Source organism: Aplidium turbinatum, chromosome 6 (assembly GCF_918807975.1).
Source record: "Aplidium turbinatum chromosome 6, kaAplTurb1.1, whole genome shotgun sequence".
In the NCBI taxonomy this organism is placed as follows: Eukaryota; Metazoa; Chordata; class Ascidiacea; order Aplousobranchia; family Polyclinidae; genus Aplidium; species Aplidium turbinatum.
Genome location: NC_137477.1, coordinates 3695843 through 3718648, shown reverse-complemented (window position 1 = coordinate 3718648; position 22806 = coordinate 3695843). Strand labels below are relative to the sequence as shown.

At 37.6% G+C, this 22806-nt stretch overlaps 1 protein-coding gene across 1 annotated transcript; it reads left to right on the top strand.

Moving 5' to 3' along the window:
* Nucleotides 1-16957: 16957 nt before the first annotated feature.
* LOC145772203 (uncharacterized) lies at nucleotides 16958-22211 on the top strand. The gene is made up of 4 exons (XM_082584051.1): nucleotides 16958-17256; nucleotides 17446-17593; nucleotides 20180-20286; nucleotides 20700-22211. The coding sequence occupies exons 1-4, from the start codon at nucleotides 17005-17007 to the stop codon at nucleotides 20934-20936; spliced, it is 744 nt and encodes a 247-aa protein (XP_082440177.1). The 5' UTR covers nucleotides 16958-17004; the 3' UTR covers nucleotides 20937-22211.
* Nucleotides 22212-22806: the final 595 nt, after the last annotated feature.

Sequence of the window (22806 nt, the reverse complement as noted above, 5' to 3'; positions counted from 1 at the left end):
TCAAGGCTTTGTCAGTGTGAGGATAAACATTCAAACCAACCACCATTGTTATTGATACCGGACCGAATGTAGCCTCTCGACTAGCCTGCCAATAGGTCTAAAATAGCTGTTGGTGGCTATGTGTATGTAGGCTAGACTTTTTACAGCATGAAAAAACTAATCCATGGCCACCTGGAGATGCGGCCTGATTTGTCACATTTTGCAGATTTTGATTACAGCTACTGCTAGTGTTTGACTGACATTTTTTGAAATGTTTTTACTTTTTGCGGTTTCCTAATGACATAAAACTTTTTTGTTGTCTTGGGGAAGCAGTAGCAAATGAGAAAAAGTAGGCTAAGTTGAAAAACACAAAATCAGACTGTTATTGAAAATTAACAGTCTGACTAAAATCTTCGAAATCAATTTTTCTTTGTTTTTCAACATGTGAGAATGTTAAAACCTATTGTGTCATCTGGGGAAAAGAATAAAGAAAGCGTAAAAATCAAATTTTTAGAAAAATTTATTTAAACGTTTGCCCAAAGTTAGAAAAACCTGGAAATTTTTGCAAAATGTGACAAATCAGGCCGTATCTTTAGGTGGCCATGACTAATCTTAGGCCTATTGGTGCTTCTGCAATGTTTGAAAGTGGAAATGGTTTGTAAAAAATTAGATCAAAATTGTTTAGCTGATGTCGTCTTAATAGGCTACAATGTTAAATGATGTGCGTTGTTCATTAATCAAGGTAGTTTATTAATTGGCAACAAAGAGAACATTATAATCTGTAGGCTAATAAGAATAAATCATTGCTTTTTGTACTACTGTTCACGTATTGTGATTTATTTGCAAATGCTTCATCCATTCATCAGCATAACACAAGATATCAAACAAGCAACAACTATTTTATAAATAGATCAAACACAGAATTTGGCAAAAAGTCCATGCAGGTATTGGGACCAATGGTCTGGTCTGGTCAGATGTTCCTTCCAAGTAGACTGAAAAACTCATCATTTGATTGTTTCAAAAAAGAGATCAAATTAATAATTTTTACAAAGCTACAGTGCATTGTAAGTGACCTGTTATGGAAATCAACTTGTCCGTTTCATATGCAATCGGCTATGTTCAGTCGGAAACTTGAGTAATCTCTGCTTGCTTTTTGGAATTTTGTGTTTACGTTCTACGCTTTTTTGGTGCGTAGCCTATGTTGAAGCGCGGGAACGTTTTAACGTTTTATTTTTTTCTCTTGTATTTTAAATGGCAAAATTGTCATATCCGTAGGGTGTCAATTAACTGGTAGGCTATAGACCGTATGGTCGTCTCGTTGTCTCCCTGTCGGTGTGGGAACTTGTGTAACTTTTGCATTGTGTAAGTTACTTGCATATTTCAAACATGTACAAACATGTAGGCTACTAGGCCTATGTTCATGTTACTGACAAATAAATCATTGATTGACTGATTTGTTTTTAAATCAGCTTTATAGTTCCTTGTTTGCAAAAAAGAATCGTGGGCCAAAAAACTTTTTCTTAACAAACTCCAGTCACAAAAAAGGTAAAGAGCCACTGGTGCAGGCTCTCTATGCCCTTTTTATTATCTAAATAATATTCTTTTTCAAATTGACTTAGTTGGTAGGTGAGGTGGTGCTCACTGCTCAGTGCTTCCACTTTGAAGGATTTTATCCCGAAATCGGGATTTTTCAACGCTTCAAAGGATAAAAAAAGGAAATGAAGATAGGAAGGATTTTTAACAATTTTACAAGGAAATTTTGTCTTAAAAAGGGAATTGTTGTTTTTAGCAATTTTAAGGAAAATTTTATTAATATTCCCTTTCAAAAGTTCTAAAAACGACTAGAATAACGATGATCAGCTGGTTTCCGTGGTCACTCGCCATCCGGAACTCCCCTCAGCCCCACTCACTCTCTTTCCCATTCTCGCCTTTCTGTCGCTTGCTTTCTATTCTCGCCCTTTTGGAAATTGGACGTGAGTGCAGTGAGTGAGTTAGTTCTCAGTTCTTTTAGTTGAAATTAGGTAATCCGTTGATTTACAGTTGAACTTGAGTAGCAATGACAAAGTTCACTGAGCTTCGACGTACAGTTAGGTATGACAATAAGCTTAGGCTAGTGGTATCCGTCCGGTTTAGAAAAGTTAGTTATATAACCTATGCTAACCTATTATATGGTGTCATAATAATAGAGCTCCTAGGCTGTGTATACGGCATTTATATTGTACACAGTCAGACTGAGTCAGTATCATGAATAGGCCTAGCAGTGGCGGCTGGTGGTGTTTGTGGGCAGTGGGGCTGCAATAAATAGTTCGGAGAGCGAAGCCTGTCGCTGAGCATGCCGAAGGCGAACGATTTCGGTGGGAGTCTGCCCCCACAAAAATTTGAAAAATCACATTGAATTTGGTGCGTTCTGAGCATATTTTTACCCCAAATTCTGAAAAAATGCATTCAAACTTTGTTGAAAAGTTGATGTATTCCTAAGCTGTATTTAAAAAAAAATAACAGTATTGCTTTGGAAACAAACTTTACTAGTATTGAGCTTAGTCTTGCCTAGCCTAGCCGTTGCATACAAGGTTCAAGTGATTTTGAGATGCCCTAGGCTGGACTAGCACTTCCTATAACCTGTTGAATTTCCTAACTCTACAGCTAACACTTCTACATTCATGGCTCATTGCTACTCTGCGAAATAAAAACTAACTTTAAAAAGTCTGTAAAGTTATTCGGTTAAGTGGGGCTGTTTTCCATGCAGCACCAACAGATCCAAAAATTGCTGCAAAATGCCAAAAGAGGTGGAGCTTCAAGGATAATTTTTAGCCAATCAGAGCGCTTGAAATCCAGAATCTCGGGCTGCAGAGCAGTTTGCCCAAAATCGGTGTTGCCAAACGAAACTTCTAATTTTCGATCCGCAATTCTTAAGTAAAAAAAGTAGCCGGGTCGGACAAACACAGAGGAAGACATATTTTCCCTCTTCTTTTTCTTTCAGGTGGGGCTGCAGCCCTGCAGCCCCATGGCACAAGCCGCCACTGAGGCCTAGTATCCTGAAGTTTTTCATCAGTCTCAGATGATTGTGAAGACGTTACTGACAAGGAGAAAAAAGAGATAGCCTAGTCTAGCCTATAGTGTTAAGTTAGCGCATCAAGTCGAGACATTATCTGTATATACCAGTACTCCTGGTATTGAAACTTTGTGGTAATTAGCTATGCTTTGTTGATGCCAGTGTTATGTTTGCATATAGGTGCTGCGGCTGTTACATATGCGCACATCCTACTGTATAATGCTGCAGATTATTTATCCCAGGTGGTATCAAAGCTGTGTGTATTGTTTCTTTTTTATTTGTGTGTTTATCGCCATATTTTGTACAGCACTATAAAGCATAGAGAAATAAAACATAGTAGACTAACCTTAGCGGGTTTAACATACTTTATTACACACAAAAAATGTAACATAGGCTAATTAAAATAAACTCAAACGCTTTCTACACGGACGTAAAGTAAAGTATTTGGATAGCAGCAATGCTAATGGGGGTCTGGGGGGCGAAGTCCCTCAGAAGTTGGATTGAATTTGACTGCTGCGCCTCTGGGCCCACCTACTTTTAAAATGGTTCCTCCATCCCTGCACACCATAATAGGTTAGCATAGGCTATAACTAACTTTTCTAAACCGGAAGGATACCGCTAGCCTAAGCTTATCATATCTACAGTAACTGTAGGCTACATTGAAGCTCAGTGAACTTTGTCATTGCTAGTCAAGTTCAACTGCAAATCAACGGATTACCTAATTTTAACTAAAGGAATTTAAAACCAACTCACTCACTGCACTCACGTCCAATTCCCAAAAGGGCGAAAATAGAAATCAAACGACAGAAAGGCGAGAATGGGAAAAAGAGTGCGAGGGGCTGAAGGGGTTCGTATGGCGAGTGACGACGGAAACCAGCTGGTCATCGTTATTCCAGTCGTTTTTAGAACTTTTGAAAGGAAATATTAATAAAATTTTCTTTAAAATTGCTAAAAACAACAATTCTTTTTTTAAGACAAAATTTCCTTGCAAAATTGTTAAAAATCCTGAAAAAATCCTTCCTATCTTCATTTCCTTTTTTTATCCTTGAAGCGTTGAAAAATCCCGATTTCGGGATAAAATCCTCCAAAGTGGAAGCACTGAGTAACACAGCAGAACGGGTAGCCACTTAGCCTATGCTTTAACAAGTCGAAATTCTGCCACTGAAAATGACTAGAATGAAACCGCCAACCAATCATAAGCTACGGTTTAAGTGACGTAAAAATGGCGAAAAGAAGATGATACAAAGCAAATTAAGTGATGGATTTTTTGTCAGCTGGTTGACTTAGGGGTTAGGGCTAGAAAGTAGTCATTTCATTGACGCGGGTTCGATTCCCACCACTGTTATTGCTCTTTTTCTTCTGTGATTACCAAATAAAGTTCAAAACAAGCATTAACTCTCTTGCTGAGTGCTAGAAGGGTCACAATTGGACGGTAGCCTCTTATAACATGTTGGTTATTTGTTTGTTTTTTTTGTAACATTTTCTTTTTTCATTTTCTCTTTATATCTTAAATTTTTCTGAAGGTGTTGCGACCGTGCCAAATTTCTTTCAAATCAATAACTTACTTCGGTCTCAAGCACGTTTTAACGTTCGCGTTTTGTCGCTTCTACCCTTTTCTCGACCTTTGCTATGTAGTGCAGTCGTGGAAGGTTTTTTGTGGGAAAAAATTTTTATCAAGCTGATACTTTTCTCACACCTTCCCCATACTATGCAAATGGCTCAGAAAAAATTCCCCATCAATCGGATGATGGGAAACCCCCTTTTGGGCCCATTTTCCAAATGACGTCACAATCCCTTTATGAAAATTTTAAGTTTTTCAAAATAGGACATATTATACATCATTTTTTAGGTTTTTTCAAGGGGAACAACTTTTTCTATTAACAAGAACCCTGAAAATGTACAGAAAAAGAGTTATTACCGATTAAGCAAAAGGATAAATTTATGAATTCCAGGCAAATTTGAAATTATTCGTCACTGTTGGACTTATTCTTCTACATTCGTTAACAAGAATTAAACAAAGTAAGCGAAACAAAAATTGAAGCTATCATCATCATCAAAAACGTCAAAGATGTTGCTTTCCTCCTCGTCTTGTCCCGTTTCATCTTCATTGTAAGAGCACTCCTCTTCGGTACCAACATCGACGTTATGCAAAAGTGAAAAAAAAAACTTCATTCTTAAGTTTTTCGTCTAGTCTCTGGAGTATGTCGTTCACTCGTTCATACTTATTATACTTAGATACGAAAAAGATGTGAAACTATCTTTGTATTTGAAGCATACTTAGGCTACTATACTATTACATTCGACACCATGACTTCAGATATTGCTGATATTTGCAGAATTCTCTTTTCATCTATGGTTGTAAGCCTACGATCAACTTCTAACCGAGCAGCACACAGTAAAGAGGACAGCAAAAAGCTTCACCGGAATTTGGAAAGATCTTGCGATCGAGTAAGCTCTTATGCGATCAATTAAGTCGCGTGGAAGATTGACGGAAGGAAAAGTATGCAGAAAGTGTTCGACATCTTTGGGTTTTTGGTGTGAGTCACTCGGCAAGTATTCATGAAGCAATGACGCAACTAAACAAGGCTCAGTTTCTATGAAGTAGGCTAACTAGCATGAAGAGTTGGGTGCTTCAAGAAAAAAGAGGGATTACGAAGATTGTAAAAGTTTCTGGCCTGGTTAACAACGAAAAACCCATTCTTAGTACCAGATGTAAACCTATCTTCTCCTTCAAACGGTCTAGTGTCCATCGCCGGAAAAGATGACGTCAATTGTGAACAAGCGGAGCAAATTGGTCAAAATATCCAAAAAGGTTTAGATGGGGTAGCAATTACTATCGCATCAATCAATTGATCAAACCATTAGAATCCTTAATGGAAGTAAACAAAACAAAAAGTAGTGCAAGTGGTATTGGTTCGAAAGTCATGTTCAATAGGATGTTTGCTGTTGCTGAAAGCGAGGAAAGCCTTGAGCAATTTTTCGAATTCGAGTTGACTTCAGAGCCAATGTCTATGTTCAAGGAAGGCATGATGAGAAAGCCTGACAAACCCTCTCTTCGAAAAATTCTTTTGCCTGGTTCTTCGTCGCATGCCTTAGAGGAATCAACAAGCAACTTCTATTAAATGGACGGTGGTGCATTAGGCCTACTACATAAAGTTCGCTGGAAAAAAGGAATGAAGTTTTCGGAAGTTTGAAATTCGTATGTGAAATATATCCAAAAACATTATACCCATGCTGTAGTTGTATTTGATGTCTATCATGACGAAAGTACTAAAAGTCACGAGCACTTGCGCCGAAATTCCGTTCCACAGAGCACGTTTGTGAAAATTGATCCGAGCAATTCACTTCCTTTTACTCAAGATCGCTACCTCAGCTGCATCGAAACCAAGGCTGAATTCATCAAGTTTGTTTCTACCCTTCTGAGACAATCCGAAGTTGAAGTTCACAACTGCTGTGATGATTTTACAATAACATCTACATTGAAAATAACTGATCTACAGTTCTACACAATGAATATTGAAAAACGAAATGCACAAGAATAAAACTGCAAAGCAGAGGAGAAAGGCACATCGCATGGCGGTTACGCGAGGCAAAATGCTCTGATGATGCTGACGGTTCCATTGTAGCGAAATCCCTTGATTATGCTCTTCTTCGAAAAGGTCCAGTAAATGTCATTGCTGATGATACTGATGTAGTTACTATGTTACTGCATCATTGGAAGACTGACACTCATGATGATATTTACTTCGACCAAGGAGCGCTTCAACAAAGCCTGGAGAATCAAAGAAGCCAACCCAAGTATTAAAGATATTAAAGAAGATCTTCTTTTCTTCCATGCATGGTCAGGATGCGACACAACGTCATCGATAATTGAAAAAGGGAAAAAAAGTTTGCGAAAATCAGAAACGCTGAAAGAGAATTCTGCAATTATCAGCAATGTCTGGAGTTCCCAAAACGAGGTCGGAGAAGCCTCTATAACTGCATTCAAGATCTGGTATTGTGGCAATGAAGATTCAACGCTTACTAAACTCAGGTATGTATTTTTACATAGGGATTATATAATAATGTTTACACTTTCAAAATATTGTCCAATTCTAGATACCCTGTATGTAATATTTATCTTTGTTTACTTTTAGACATGACAATTACATGTATATGGCATGCGAAGGGATAATTGCACCGAAAAGCTACCACCGAGCCAAAGAGCAGCCTGCTTCCATGGGTTACGTCTTTAGAATTTAAATTCAATGTTTGTGAATGGGGATGGAGAAACAATAGCAACAACGAACTTGTCCCAATAATGACGGATATGCCTATAGCACCAGAAGCATTGACCAAAGTAATTAGATGCAGATGTAAGAAATCAACGAAAAATCCATGTGGAACAAAAACTTGCACCTGTCGCAATTATGGAATGGCATGTGTTTCTTCGTGTGGTGAATGTCATGGTGTGGAATGTAATAGTATAGTAGCCTAAGCATGCTTGAAATACAAAGATAGTTTCACATCTTTTTCGTATCTAAGTAATAATTTGTATGAACGACATACTCCAGAGACTAGACGAAAAACTTAAGAATGAAGACTTTTTTTCACTTCTGCGTAACGTCGATGTTGGTACCGAAGAAAAAGAATTCTCGTACAATGAAGATATGAAACGGGACAAGACGAGGAGGAAAGCAACATCTTTGTCGTTTTTGATGATAGCTTCAATTTACATTTCGCTTACTTTGTTTAATTTTTGTTATAGAATATAGAAGAATAAGTCCAACAGTGACGAATAATTTCAAATTTGCCTGAAATTGACAGATTTATCCTTTTGCTAAATCGGTAATAACTCTTTTTCTGTACATTTTCAGGGTTCTTCTTAATAGAAAAAGTTGTTCCCCTTGAAAAAAGCTAAAAAATGATGTATAATATGTCCTATTTTGAAAAACTTAAAATTTTCATAAAGGGATTGTGACGTCATTTGGAAAATGGGTCCAAAAGGGGGGTTCCCATCATCCGATTGATGGGGAATTTTTTCTGAGCCATCTGCATAATATGGGGAAGGTCTGAGAAAAGTATCAGCTTGATAAAAGTTTTTTCCCACAAACACCACTTTTTAAGCTCCCACGACTGCACTAATGTTGGCGAATGACGTGTATTGTTTTGATATGATGGTCAGAAACAGGGGCGGCTCGCTAGTGTGTGCTGCGGTGCTGCAGCACTCCCATAAAAGTTTTCACAAAAAGTTTCACAAATATCTTAGCGTTTCTTCTGCCCAAAATGTATTTTATGTTCTCTGTTCACAGAATTGCTGACTGTTATAAGTGTAACTTATACTTTGAAACTCTGCGCGCTAGGAAATATGTGCTGTTTTGAAACAGCACACAAGCAGAACGTCGTAGAGGCGTCGATCGTGACCTCGTAGAGCCGCGTGTTTTCTTGAATTGTCTGTACAAACGAATTGCAAAGCGATGTGCTGTCTTTATAGTCTGAGCGTAAAATGCGAAAATATAGAGCCGCCTGGAATAAATTGCAACCTTAACAAATTTGGTATCATTGGAAAGCTTAATTCCTCTAGATTAAGATTATCACTCTCCTCCAACCAGGGACCCTTGGCAAAAAAAGTTGTGGCCGTTTTTTAAGCAACACCTTGTGCCGCTAGTGGCGCAGCTAATCTAGCTATGTTTTCAGCAGAAACAGCAAGCATGTGAAATTCTGGCAGTCGAAGTTGCTCCGGTGACCACCGACCAGCTTATTAGCCATGTAGTGGTATCCATCTTGAACTCTGAGCGTTGCGCAAAAAGAAAAAAAAAATAGCCATGAGGTTTGTAAGTAACCGCGCAGTAGCCACCCGCACTTGCTGTTGTTTCTCTGGGCAAGAAACTTTACGATAATTGCCTCTACCCAGTGATCGATTTCGAGTAATGGGTAGTACCAAATTTAAGTCATAAGTAGAGTAGACAACCGGAAACAGACCTTGCAGTCGGCTGCAGCGTGGGTCAGGTGTACGTCGGAAGGCGTACACCGATGCATAGCGCTCAAGTCTGCTTTCCCGCAATGCAGGATAAAGATAATAAAACAAAAACACTCCAAGGCATAATTATTGAAGTAAAGTTTTAAAAATTTTCGCATTTTTTGTATAATGCCCATAATATACTCTAGCCACTTGTAGCGTTTAGTTTCGTCATTAAACCGGACCTGGGGTCAAAATGCCCCCTTGAATCATTATATGAAGCTCCGTTATGTCTAAAAACGATTTTTTAGAACAAATGTATTGGATCTGCAATTATCAATGGGCTGAGAGGAATAAGTAAGCAATTTTAATTTGATGACGTCAGAGTGACGTCATTTAAATATAAATAATATTTTATCAAATGTGAGTTGTCTTTTTCTTATACACATAGGGAAAAAAGTTAAAAATGAGCCTATACACTAGTGCAAAAGGAAAAATACAGTTTCGCCACTAGCGGCGCAAGGTGATGCTTCAAAAACGGCCATAACTTTTTTTGCCAAGGGTCTCTGATTGGAGGAGAGTGAAAATCTTAATCTAGAGGAGTTAAGCTTTCCAACGATACCTAATTTGTTAAGGTCGCAATTTATTCCAGGTCAATACGTTTTACGCTCAGACTATTAGGACAGCACATCGGGCAGAACGACAAAAAAAGAAAAAAGACACAGAGTGAAAAGTCGATTCACTGTGTCTGGCTTCGTGGTGACGTCAAAAGTAGTTTACGACGCAATAGCGACACCAGTTTGAATCCACCTTCACGCTGTGAAATTAGGCATTGTTAAATATTACGAAATTAGCATGTTAAATATTGTGAAATTAGCAATAAACCAATTAGTAGTTTACATTTCGCTGATTAGTATTAGGGTAGTTTTAGTTAAAGAAGAACGCAAATACGGAAGCACTAGAAAAACTGATACTTTTTAGGATAGATCAACTGTACTTCCCATCCGTGGAAAACACTACTTAAATTTAATATGTCATGCAACAAGCAATGTGTTTACATCCAAACTGTAAACTGACATAGGCCACGGGAGATTTTTTTGTCGAATAGGTAATGAAAAAAACAAGCATTTTCTCTTTTATCATTAATTAAGAACGTGTTATTCACATATGTTTGTTGATCGTCCCCTTCAAAATATTACACATTTGCAAAACCTATAAGCCAAGTTTTACCTTAAACTTCTATCACAATTTAGAGCTAAAATATACTCAGAATGCACCAAATCAAATGTAATTTTCTGAAGGAGACCCCCTCGCTGTTGTAGCCTATTCGCCTTCGGCAGACATGCGGACGAGCGAAGCCCGGCCGCAGCACCCCCATTTCTAGGACTCACCAGCCGCCACTGGTCAGAAATAAAAACAACTGAACTGATTGGTTGGCGGTTGCATTGTAGTCATTCGCAGTGGCAGAATTTCGACTTGCTAAAGTGGCTATAGCAGCCAGTGCTTCCACTTTTACAAAGCTAGATTACCACTTGTATTACCACATTTGTCCTCAGATTACCACATTTTTTACTGTGATTTTTTACCCGATCTTAACCGTATTTCGATTTACTTTTACATTAACACAGTGGCTATTTTTACCCACTTGTTGCCATAGTTACTATCAGGTGTTGTCAGAGTTAGGATTAAAGTTAGTAAGGGTTAAGGTAAGACTTAGGAATAAGGTTAGGGTTTTGATCTTTACCCAAAACTAAAAATTTTTCTAAAATGCAAGTTTTTGTTTTCAACAGCTTTAAACTTTTCTCAAATTACGACAGAATTCCTTATCCGGAAACGCTATTATTTGGTTATATTTACACTATATAGTGTAAAATAAGGCCTAAAACAACTACTCAGTTTATTAACAGAACGTCCGAAATAAGAAAGCAAAGTACCAGTAGCTTAGCCAGGAATTTTGAAAGGGAGGGATTTGACGGCCGCCGGGCTTCGCCCGCCAGCCTCTTTGCCAAAGGCGACACCCAGCGGCGGGGGTCTCCCCAGAAAATTTTGAAAAATTACTTTAAATTTGGTGCATTCTGAGAGCATTTTTAACAAAAATGTGGGTATGAATATTACTGCAAAATGGTGCTGTCCGGTGGCATAGCATAAGATCATGTTTTCTTGGGCATTTTTCGGTAATAAAGCTAAGTCTCTATGTTTTCTTGTTGCTAATTGCTGGCTGAGATATTTGAATGTTTAGTATTCGCAAAACTCGCTCTTTTAATGCAGTTTCGTTTAAAATTAGGCAAACTTTGTTTTAGAGACATAGAGACTGAAAGCATCATTCTCAATATCGTGACGTCACACGCGTGCCAAAGGGGGTTGTAACCCCCAAACCCCCCTTGGCTACGCCACTGCAAAGTACTGTACTTGACACCGCAGCTAGAATCTGAAAGACATCTTGACTATGAATATGATCACATGGTCACCCTACCTTCAAAGTCAAAAGTCAGGACGCATTCCAAAATCAAACCGAAAACAGCGGAACATGCTAGTCACATGCTGTTATAAGTAGTTTTTTGCATATCTGTTCGATTTTGGAGGACAACAGTTTAAATGCTCTTATTTATTGATAGTATTTTATGTCAAATTTTCAAAATTTATAATTTCCACATTTTGGCAACATTTCCACACAAAATTTCCATATTACCACATTTTTACCACAAATTTTTCATTACCACATTTTTACCACAAGCATGATGAAAATTCCACAATTGTGGTAATTACCACAAAAGTAGAAGCGCTGATAGCAGCAGAACGTTAAACATCAAGAGTTGCCAGTTCTGAATTTTCCTTCGGAATTGGGCTAGTTTTGTTTTTTAGTAGGTGGAAGGTTTTAGCAGTCGCCGGTTTTTGAAAGTTGCTTTTGATCTGCTTCGTTTATTTCAAATCTAATTTCACAAAATAAATACAATTTTTAGATAAAATTATTGTTTTTCGACATTAACTAGTGCAAACGTTAAAACTTTTGGCTTGTTTCAACTTGGAAATGATTAGGCCACATTTTCGTGGCAATTGAGCGAAAAATATAAAAAATATCTGGCAACTTCGCATCCCTCCTCATCCATTTCAAGTTTTGCAAATTCTGTTGCTGCTGAGTGCTCAGTGCTGAGCAGTGCAAATTCTGTTGCTGCTGAGCAGCGCAATTTTTTATGTCTTTTCAAATGTGAGTAATATTAATAAAGTTAGAGTGTTTTTAATTTGCTGGGATTTGAGAATTTTTCTGGGTAATTTTCCGTTCGTCATAAGAGGATGTTAATAATGGTATGTAAATGTAATGCGTCGTTCGGCAAACACAGCCACATCCTCTTATGACGAACGGAAAATTACCCAGAGAAATTCTCAAATTTCAGCAAATTAAAAAAACTCTAACTTTATTACTCACATTTAAAAAGACATAAAAAATTGCGCTGTAGGTAACTCAAATTAAAAATTGACTACAAAAATGCACTTCGGGTCAAAATTTAGTTAGAAGAAAAAAAAAGAAAAAGAACGCTTCCGGGTAGTATCGAACTCATTTCCTTTAGAGTGGGAACCGGAGACGTATCGCACGCGCCACAGAACGTGTTGAATAAAACTGTCAAATTTAGTACTTATATAAGCGCTTCTCGTCTTTTGCTCTGAAAAAGAAAAGTGCCTGTATAGTGACGTCATGACCGGTCAAATAGTGTTTCAGATTCAAAGACCGGAGCCGGTCAAATAGCCACTGCCTAATTATAATCTATGATTTTAAATAAACTGTACGGTATGCCTACATGAGTACATGTTTAAAACTTGGGCCATGGCAGTTGCAAACTTTAAAACTGACTGTTTTGAACCGATAACATCGATACTTGAGTATCGGTACACCACTAATTTGTAGACCTACTGAGCCAGTATCTAAATAAATAGTGTAGCCAACTAGCTTAAAACAGAAATAATTTTAACGTAGTTGCAGTAATAGCCTTTTTCAGAAAACATTGGCTAGACCTGCTATATTAACGATTAATAGTCTAATTGTATTAAACTGCTTATTTCTGTGCACCAATGGGTGACTCTGCGACCATTGCAGTGTTACTTCTAATTTGATTTGCTGCATGGTAGGCTATATGGCAAAAGCAACCAAATGCTATCATAAAAATAGCATTTGAAACATGGGTAGTTGAATTCACTTGGTCGTGCAGCCCACCTGAATCTAGCCTGGTAAATAACAAAGATAAAAAGATTTCAGCTACCGGTACTGTAAAGTTTGTAACTTTCTTGTCAATCCACGTCGATCTAACGTGGTTTGACACGATAAAAGCAAATTGCACAAAAAAAGATCATAATTTGATAATGATCATAATTTTGTTCTGCGCTAATAAAGTTGATAAAAGTTTTGCTATTTTTAAAGGTGAAAAAAAAATTTGGTACTTTGTTTATCAATTTGGTACCCATTTAGAAAAAAATTGGTACCCATTCATTAAGTGTGGTTGGCAACACTGGTGCTGAGTGATTGGTGTTGTTAAATCGTGGAAAAAAATCATGTTGAGATTTTATATAAATTATTAACTGCAAGTTGTCGGTATTTTGGTAAGCTTACAATGGTAAAAGACTTGCTGGTCTTTTGGTAAAGATTAGTTGCTGATTTTATGTGTTGTTGTTGCGTTCATGCGATATTTCAACCTGATTGTCTTGTTTTGATATCAAGCACTTTATAACCTCCGTGTTTAGTGGGTTTAGTTAGTGTTTAGTGGAGAAAAAAATTTAAAAAAGCCGAAGTCGCTGATCGCAGTTTAATAGCACAAAGCCGAAGTCGCTGATCAGAGTTTCCCCAAACAATTTGAAACAAACTCGAGGGTTAGCGGAAACTGCGGAAAAATGTTTGCGGAAACTGCGATCAGCGAGGGTTAGGGTTAGAGCATAGATTACTCTATGGATAGAATTAGGGTAAGGGTTAACGGAAACTGCGGAAAAAAGTTTGCGGATCAGCGAGGGTTAGGGTTAGAGCATAGATTACTCTATGGTTAGAGTTAGCGGAAACTGCGGAAAAGTGTTTGCGGAAACTGCGATCAGCGGTTTTCGATTTTGAGCTATTTTTTCTCTCGATCTTTTCAGGGGGAAAATTTTAAAATGATTGCGGAAACTGCGATCAGCGACTTCGGCTGTTTTTAATAATTCAATGAATGTATTAATCAAGGTGAATATCCTGACATCCTAAAAATTGCTCAAGTGACTCCTATACATAAAAATGGATCTAAAAAAAGCTGCAGCAACTACCGACCAATATCAATCCTGTCACCTTTTACAAAAGTATTTGAAAAATGCCTGTTTGACCAAATGCACAAATATCTAGCAAAAAAAGACCTTATTACACCTCACCAATTTGGTTTTAGGCCAGAGTATTCCACTTCACTTGCTGTTTCAAACATTTGTGATGACATTTTAGCAAATCTTGATAACAAAAAAACCACCTGTTCGGTATTTCTTGATCTTGCTAAGGCTTTTGATACAGTCGACCATACTATTCTCATTAAAAAAATAGAAAAATATGGATTTCGAGGCCATTCCCAACAGTTGTTAAAAAGTTACATCAGCAACCGTCAACAATACACAGTTGTTAATGGTGTTCCGTCCACTTCTAGAAAAGTTACCTGTGGAGTTCCCCAGGGTTCAACATTAGGACCTCTCCTCTTTTTGTTGTATGTAAATGATCTGCCAAACTCAACAAAAATGACTGTTAAATTATTTGCTGACGACACAAATCTAATGATGGCAGACAAATGTGAGAATGACTTACAAAAAAATGTGAACACAGAACTCGAAAAGGTTCTCACTTGGATGAAACTTAACAGGTTATCAATAAATTTTACAAAAACAGAATACATGCTTATTACAAACAAAAAACAAATAAGAAATGTTAACATTAAGATTGGGAGTAAACCAATTCAGCAAAAAGATCAAATCAAGTACCTTGGTGTTTATATTGATAATAAGTTAACATGGAAACACCACATAGAACAAGTTTGTGGGAAAGTTGCAAAGGGTTCTTGGGCACTATTAAAACTGAGAGATTATGTGAATTCAGACACATTGACAACCGTTTATTATACTTTAATTTACTCCCACCTTCAATATTGCATTACTAGCTGGGGTAAAGCTTGCAACAAAGTTCTAGACCCTCTCAGAAAAATGCAAAAAAGAATAATAAGAATAATCACAAAAAGCGATTATAGAGCCCATACCAGTCCATTATTTTTTAAAATGAATATCTTAAAGCTGGAAGACATATGTACACTGGAAGTAAAAAAACACATGTTCAGAGTCTGCATGAACTTGTACCCTTCTGCCTACTGTGCATTGTTCACAAGTTCTTCACTCATCCACAACCATAACACTAGATATCAACCAAACAATAATTATTTTGTTAAACGCACTAATACAGAATTTGGCAAAAAATCCATACAAGTATTTGGACCAGTGGTGTGGTCAGAGGTTCCAAGCAATCTCAAAAAGTTATCTTTTTATGATTTCAAAAAACATAACAAAGCATCAGCTTTGCAAAGTTATGATACTTGATAAGTGGGTCTTCATTTGGCCTAAGCTCTTACATTCAACAATGTCTATTGTCATGGTGTCCAGTGTCCACTGATTTTCATGATTACTATTTGTTGGAAAATCTCGCACACAATTTTATGAAGCTGACAATTAATTGTAAGCTACTAGTCGAAGTATTAGTCTTGTTTGTGTTTTCTTTTTTGATTGTAACTAATTTGGTTAAATTGTTGATTAGTTTCATAACTCAAATTATTCTTTCCAGGGTGGCAACTGACTAGTTGACCGTATGGTCGTTTCGTTGTCTCCCTATCAATAACAAAACCTCAACATTGTATGTATATATTATTGTTTTATGTCACTTTTGTGTTTTGTTTTTTGATAAATAAACGATTGATTGATTGATTGATTGATTGATTGAATTTTTTTTCTCGATCTTTTCAAGGTACGAACTGACGGTCCAAACTGTTCATGGTACGAACTAGGTTGCATCCGTGTTTAGTCACTTTTACCTTTTTCCAGACCTTTGCCATGTTTAGCATATATAATATATATTGTTTTTCTTTGTGATGGTCAGAAATAAAAACAAACCGCAACACTTTCACTTAATAATTATTGAATTATATAATGCAATGTGTGATATTATGTTGGGGTTCAAGCCTAGTTTTAGCAATGCAAAATGAAATCAGTTCAGTTTTATCAAACATAAACGTTACAATGTGCTTAATTCTGAAACAGCTCATCATCATCAGCCAGTCATGCCACTGCTGGTACTTGGTAGGTGGCCTCCACGTTTGTTTCCACACTATTAGGCTATGTCTTTAGCTGTTCTCATCCAGGTGATGCCAATTGTTTTCTTTAATTTTATCCTGCCATCTTCTTTTTGGTCTCCCTCTAGTTCTTTTTGCAGGACAGTCAGTTAAAATATGGCACAGTTGCAAAACCTTAAGTGTTCAAGTGCATGTCACTCGTTTCAATTTTGAAATACTTTTAGCTTGTTTGTAATGGTTCAGCAAGTTTTTAGTGGCAATTGGCAGGAAAATTACTAATAGCCTACTTAACTTGAGACATGCCCCTGATAGCATAACATTATTTGCTGTAAATGCTTCTTACAGAGATAGTATGAATAATTGAATTGTCAGATTATCAGCATAGAGAAAGCAGCAACAATCAGAGAAAATGCGAAGTAAAAATCATAGCACACTATCATTCACTTCTGAATGAAAGCAATATTACATGTAAGGGGGTATAAACATAAAGATTTATAAAAAAAAAGTGAAGGATTTACTTACTGCTGAGGATCTCAAACCACATTTGTGCATGACGAAGTGGAGATGAATGATGATCCACTTATACATAAATTTTTAAGTATATTCAAGTTCATTGAAATTCAATGTCACTTTAATGATATTAACAATGTCCACTTGTAGGCCAGTAGTTTGCAATAAATTGAGGTGTTTGTTAATCAATTGAGACGGTAATCATGAAAATTATATGTTCTGGTTATCCAAAAACTGGCACAAAGACTTTGTCAGCTGCACTTAGAACTCTTGGATATACTGTCTTCGACTTTGATGAACAATTTTTTTATCGTGGTCGAGAGACGATAAAAGCAATGGATGAAGGATGGACCACTGAAGATATTTATCAAATGTATAAAGATGTTGATGCTATTTCTGATCAGCCGGCTTGTATTTTGTGGGAAGAAATACTGAAAGCATTTCCAGAAGCAAAGGTAAGAGGTCTGAATAGTTAAGTTTTCCATCTGGACTGAACTTGAATGAAAAAAATACTTTAGGGCATTTAGCCAATGAAACATAGAGAACATGCTTAGTGAGACAAATGCCATTTTGATGTGTTTCCAAAAGGTATTTTGTATATATATATATGAAAATGTTTTTTTTTTAACATTAGCAGTTTTTAGATTGTGCATACTGAAAGAGCATCTGATGAGGAATGGATCAAAAGTGCAGTGAAGCAAATTGAATCAATGAAAGCAAAACGATTGAATTACATGTTAATGATGATCACACCAACTGGATATAGATTGAATTGCTTTTTATACTTAGGCTGTGAGTAAATATATATAAATCAATATCGGTTCATTTTCAAATACTATTTTTTTCATTAATGTTTTGAATCTATAATATGTAGCCATAGGCGTCGAAATAGGGTGGGCCGGGTGGGCAAGATATGTTTTGCCCACCCTGTTTTCATGACACTTATGAAGTGTTCGTTACAATTATTTCCGTTTTTGTTAAACGCTGAATTATCCAACCGACTGCAGCGCAACTTCTTGTTTTGCGCTATGTCTCTCGCTAGGTATCCGACAGAACAAAGCAATTCCGCAGCAACACAGCGTTGAAAAAAGGCGTTTGGGCACGATTTCATATTAAGCCAATACGCTGTAAAACCGCCGAACTCATTTCTCTCTCTCTCTCTCTTGGGACGTCGCACGTTGAAAACCTGTATAGAGCAGAAAGCCAAGACAATTAGAATCCGCGTGGCCTAGCTTTTCGTGGTAATCGAAATTGCGCTGACAAGTGTGTCTGTACTTGAAACGCTAAATCGGATGTGCATTTACCGTACTCCTCTCTTCTAAAAGCACATGTCGTACGTTTCCTCTATTTACATATTGAAGATCGTCGCGGTTAGAAACAAAAATCAGCATCTGCAAACTATTTTCGGTACTCACTGCATTGTTGTTGCTACGGTAACTGCCACACGCTAGCAATTCCTGGTGAGAGAAAGCCACGGTTGATCTTTTCCCCGAATGGTCTCACTTTAATTACGTCACAATCAAACTTCAGTTCCTTGTCAGCGTAAGGGAATATGAATATGACATCATAATGAACATGACAATGAAATAACCGATACAAACTAAAGACGTACTGAAACAACCGCTTTTTACAAATCTTTCCTCACAAACTTGTTGCTGGGTATAAATTGGGGCACCGCGCGATGTTGTCATTTCATTATTGAAAAGTTAAACAAAACATGAAGCAAAGTCAAACATCTATTCGCACATTCTTAAAACCAGCATCCAAAAGGTCTTTGCGAGAAAGATTAACCATTGCGAATTTGCAAACATACACATTCAATCGAATCTGTTTAAAAACTCTCGCCCACCCAGAACTCCTCTCTTCTAAGAAAAAATTGACGCCTATGTATGAATGTAGCTATATAATATAAATGTACTAACTTTCTATTTTATGTACAAAAGTGCTTTATTTAGTATGTACACAGAAATAAGCGGATTGTGAAGAGTGAAGCAGTGAAGCAAATTGATTACTGATCAGTGGGGATGCTCGATGAATGCCACTTAACCCCATGATACTTTCAGCTATTGTTGTGGAATGCTTACTCTTCCAGAATACTTCACCATTACCAGAACCTAGATTATATGGTTGAGAAGGAGCGATCTTCCTGGCGTCAGCACTACCGTACCTGACTAAGTGACTACTCACTATAGAACAGCGAGCATTGTGTTTCGCTAACCATACCGGTGTAGCCTCCACACTAGCCATCAAGACTTTTCCCTAAAACATGTGTTTCTTGGCAGTCGAGTGTAGCAAGAACTCAGCGATAGACTCATGGACAAAACACGTGTCTATCGCTGAGTTCTTACACTCGACTGCCGAGAAACGCAAAACCTAGATTAGTCGTGGAAAGCCAGGTCAGGATAGCTTCGTCCAGTGCTGCCATCAAAGGTGGGCAGTAGCGCCACTACTAGTGCACTACTTTTTTTGATAACGGAAACGGCGTTACATTTTTGTTGGAATAGTGGCACTACTTTTTTTAATGTAGTGGAGAAGCGCTACATTTTTTCAGTTATATATACTCCCGCTACTTTTCAATTCAAAGTGAAAAAAATGGCTCGTTTTGGGAGAGTTTTTATGGAAACAATGCGTGAAAAAGTTACGGCTAAAATCATTCGACTATTGCGGGAAACATCAAGCTACGTTGATGCCGACAAGAGTCAACACCAGTCATGATTCCGAGGTTCAATGTTTTGGTGTGTTGGTGCCATCGCATGAAACGTCGGTGCGGAAAGAAAAGTCAATTGTGGAGGCCTTTTTTCAGACAAAAGCAAGTCCTGGAGCTTTCCCAGTGCTGGTTAAAACATTACATTTCATTAAATACATAATTCCCATTCCTTTAAGTGCTTAGGTGGAAAGACTTTTGTACGTTGGAAAAGACGTGCTGAAGCCAAATTGGGCATGACTCAGCGACTCGAGCACTTCAAAGTGCTCTTGTTTTTGAAATATGCGTAGCAATAAATTTCACGTAGAACGTGTTATCTATAACGACGTTGCAATGGCAGTGTTAACTAATCATATTCGTTTGTAAGGTCATTTTGACGTCATAAAGTGCTTCTTGTGTCAGTTTAGCACAAAAGGAATGGGCTAAGCTAATGGAATAGCAGTAGCGCGCTACTTTTAAAGTAGCGAATGCCCACCTCTGGCTGCCATGCCAGGCATCTCGTTTGGTGCCTCAACAAAAACATGATCAGTGGTTTCTCTGTCGTTTTATCTTAAATATGCAAAAAATTCAACAGACCACCAAGTCAGGGTAGACTTTTCCAAATGCATGGTGACAGCACTGAGCTCATTTGGAAGTTTTCACAGTAATTTTGAATTGGCTTTTTTTCGTTACAGTTCAACTGGTGGCTGGTGGCATAATAAATAACCCATTCTTTACTCGGCTAGCAAATACAGACTTAGCCAAGATACGATATCGGGAACATAACGCTCGTGTGCGTGAGGTAAGTTAAATTATGGGTGGCCAACGTACGAGGCATAGGCAAGAAGGTGGTTATATAAGTTGTTTCATTTTAATTGTCTTGCGTAAATTTTAAAATGAAGCAACAGTTGAGCAAAAAGAAAAAATATTGATGATTTTAAACGTTAAGTACAGTAAACACAGTAGGTAATTAAGTCCATATGTTTAAATCTTATGATTTTATTCCTTCAATTGCAGGCCTATTTGCCAATCAATCAAGTTTATTCGGCATAGCTCCACATTTATTTCAATGTCCAAACAGCAGAAAATATAACATTACTTTTATTCATATGGAAGCTACACCATGGAGGCACCAAACAAACATGTTGTTATCTTCTAAGTCAAAGTGCCAATATGCCCACGGCCTACATTACTGAACTAAAATTAACTTTTTAGATTGCTCCAAAAGAACAAATTCTTTACTTCAAGTTATCTGACGGCTGGGAACCATTGTGCGAGTTTTTGGATAAGCCGATACCACAACGGCCATTTCCTCATAAGAACAAGGGGGGTGCAGCCGCAGCTGCGTTTTTTGACAAGTCTTACGTAGCCAAGCAAATTAATAAAGAACTTAGGCTGTCTTTCACTCTTATTGCCATCCTAGTTGGAATATTGATCTACTACTTTTGGTAAGACTGCAGCAGCAGCGATTGCATGCAATTATATTTCGACAGTACAAATTCTAAAGCCTGAAGAACTTACCAGCTTTTTGTATTTCTTGTAAAAACAAACTTATTTCCAAATACATTTTTATTTGGGAATTGGGAGACGTTAAAAATGGCCGAAATTGACTTCGGGCCTTCATCATGTGAACATTGTATCAATTGATGTTGAATGCTTCTGGCGTTGTGTAGCAAGGTCCATGCCTTGTCTTGCCATCCCTTACCGTGCTTTGTGTCTATTTGTATATGACACGTTAATATCAGTATTCGTTTACGTACCACTCGAATGATCATTCTTTTTTGTATTTTCATTTGTATCAGAAGTGTACATTCAATCATAAATACTATTAATGCCACAAAAAAGTGTTCAATGCTAAGCAAAAGGCCAGAGCGAATTGCATCACATACAGTTACCATTCACTAAAAACCTGAACAAGACCGCCTTACCCTTATTGGGATCCTTAGCTCAATGGATAAGCGCCCGAATTTGTTGATCTTAAGATCAAACGACGCTGCTTCGGCTCTAGGGGTGTCAATTTGAGCAGCGCGTTTCAGGACTGCTCTGGCTCATCGCTTGATTCTGACAAGAGGGAACTGCACTCTGTCAAACTCGGTAACCGGACATGCAGTATCTACAAGTATGCTATGCGAAATTTCATGGAATGGACTGTTACAGGCTTTCGATTAAGATTCAAATCACCAACCATAAGAAGGTTCTTGTTCAAATAGAAAATAAGAATGACATCATATTTGAATAAAAACCATCTAATGATCCCAATGAAGGTGAAACAGCCTGTTAGTATTTTTGGTAAATGGTAATTGTACCTGATAAGGATGTGAAGTATACTTTAATAGGGATAGTTGAATTTCCTATCGGTTTACACATATATTTTTTCAAGTAGCAATTTGTTTGTTTGTCGTATCCAGGCAAGTAACAATTGCTTTCACTTTAATGATAACAAGGAACTGTAGTGTGTTTGAATGTCATTTTACAATTAAATTCATTTTTTTATTTTAAACACACTGTAATGTGTATATATATTATAACTTACCATTGCTGCTGGAGACCATAAAAATAAAACACTCATCGCCACTTTTAGTGTGTTTCAAAACAGTACTGTAACAACTTCGGTGTTTTATTTCTTTTAATGGCGGTTTCGACTCATTGATGATAGTGCAATCACGTGATATATTTTTTTTCATAAAGATTGTAAATACGGAAATAAAGTTGATTGGTCGGAGGATTTTACTCTGTTTGATGTTGAGTGGTGTGGTGTGACAGGGAGACCATTGGTGTTGACAGGGAGACTAATGGTGTTGACAGGGAGACCCATGGTGTTGACAGGGGACCAATACTGTTGATAGGGAGACCAATGGTGTTGACAGGGAGACCAATGGTGTTGACAGGGAGACCAATGGTGTTGACAGGGAGACCAATGGTGTTGACAGGGGGACCAATGGTGTTGACAGGGAGACTAATGGTGTTGACAGGGGAACAGCCTACTGTTGACAAGGAGACCAACGGCGTTGACAGGGAGACCAATGTTGTTAACAAGCAGACCAGTGGTGTTGATGGGGAGACCAATTGTGTTGACATGGAGACCGATGTTGTTGATAGGGCGACCAATGGTGTTGACAGAGAGACCAATGTCTTATTGATCGAACAATTTTATGGGCCCGGAATCTTTCTAGGGGAGACAAGAATAAAAACCCCACAAATTCTTTTGGAGTATTATTTTTTAAATGTCTTGTTTCGGGGCATGAGCTTTCTATTGACGACCGACCCAAATAATTTCCTGTAAAGCGTTTCACCAGGGTTTTGTCACTCGACCAGACAACCA

Coding starts and splice junctions, on each gene's coding strand:
- LOC145772203 (XM_082584051.1), top strand. CDS start 17,005: ATGAAAATTATATGTTCTGGTTATCCAAAAACTGGCACAAAGACTTTG. Junction 17,594..20,179: donor TTGCTTTTTATACTTAGGCT/GTGAGTAAATAT, acceptor TTTTCGTTACAG/TTCAACTGGTGGCTGGTGGC. Junction 20,287..20,699: donor ATAACGCTCGTGTGCGTGAG/GTAAGTTAAATT, acceptor TTAACTTTTTAG/ATTGCTCCAAAAGAACAAAT.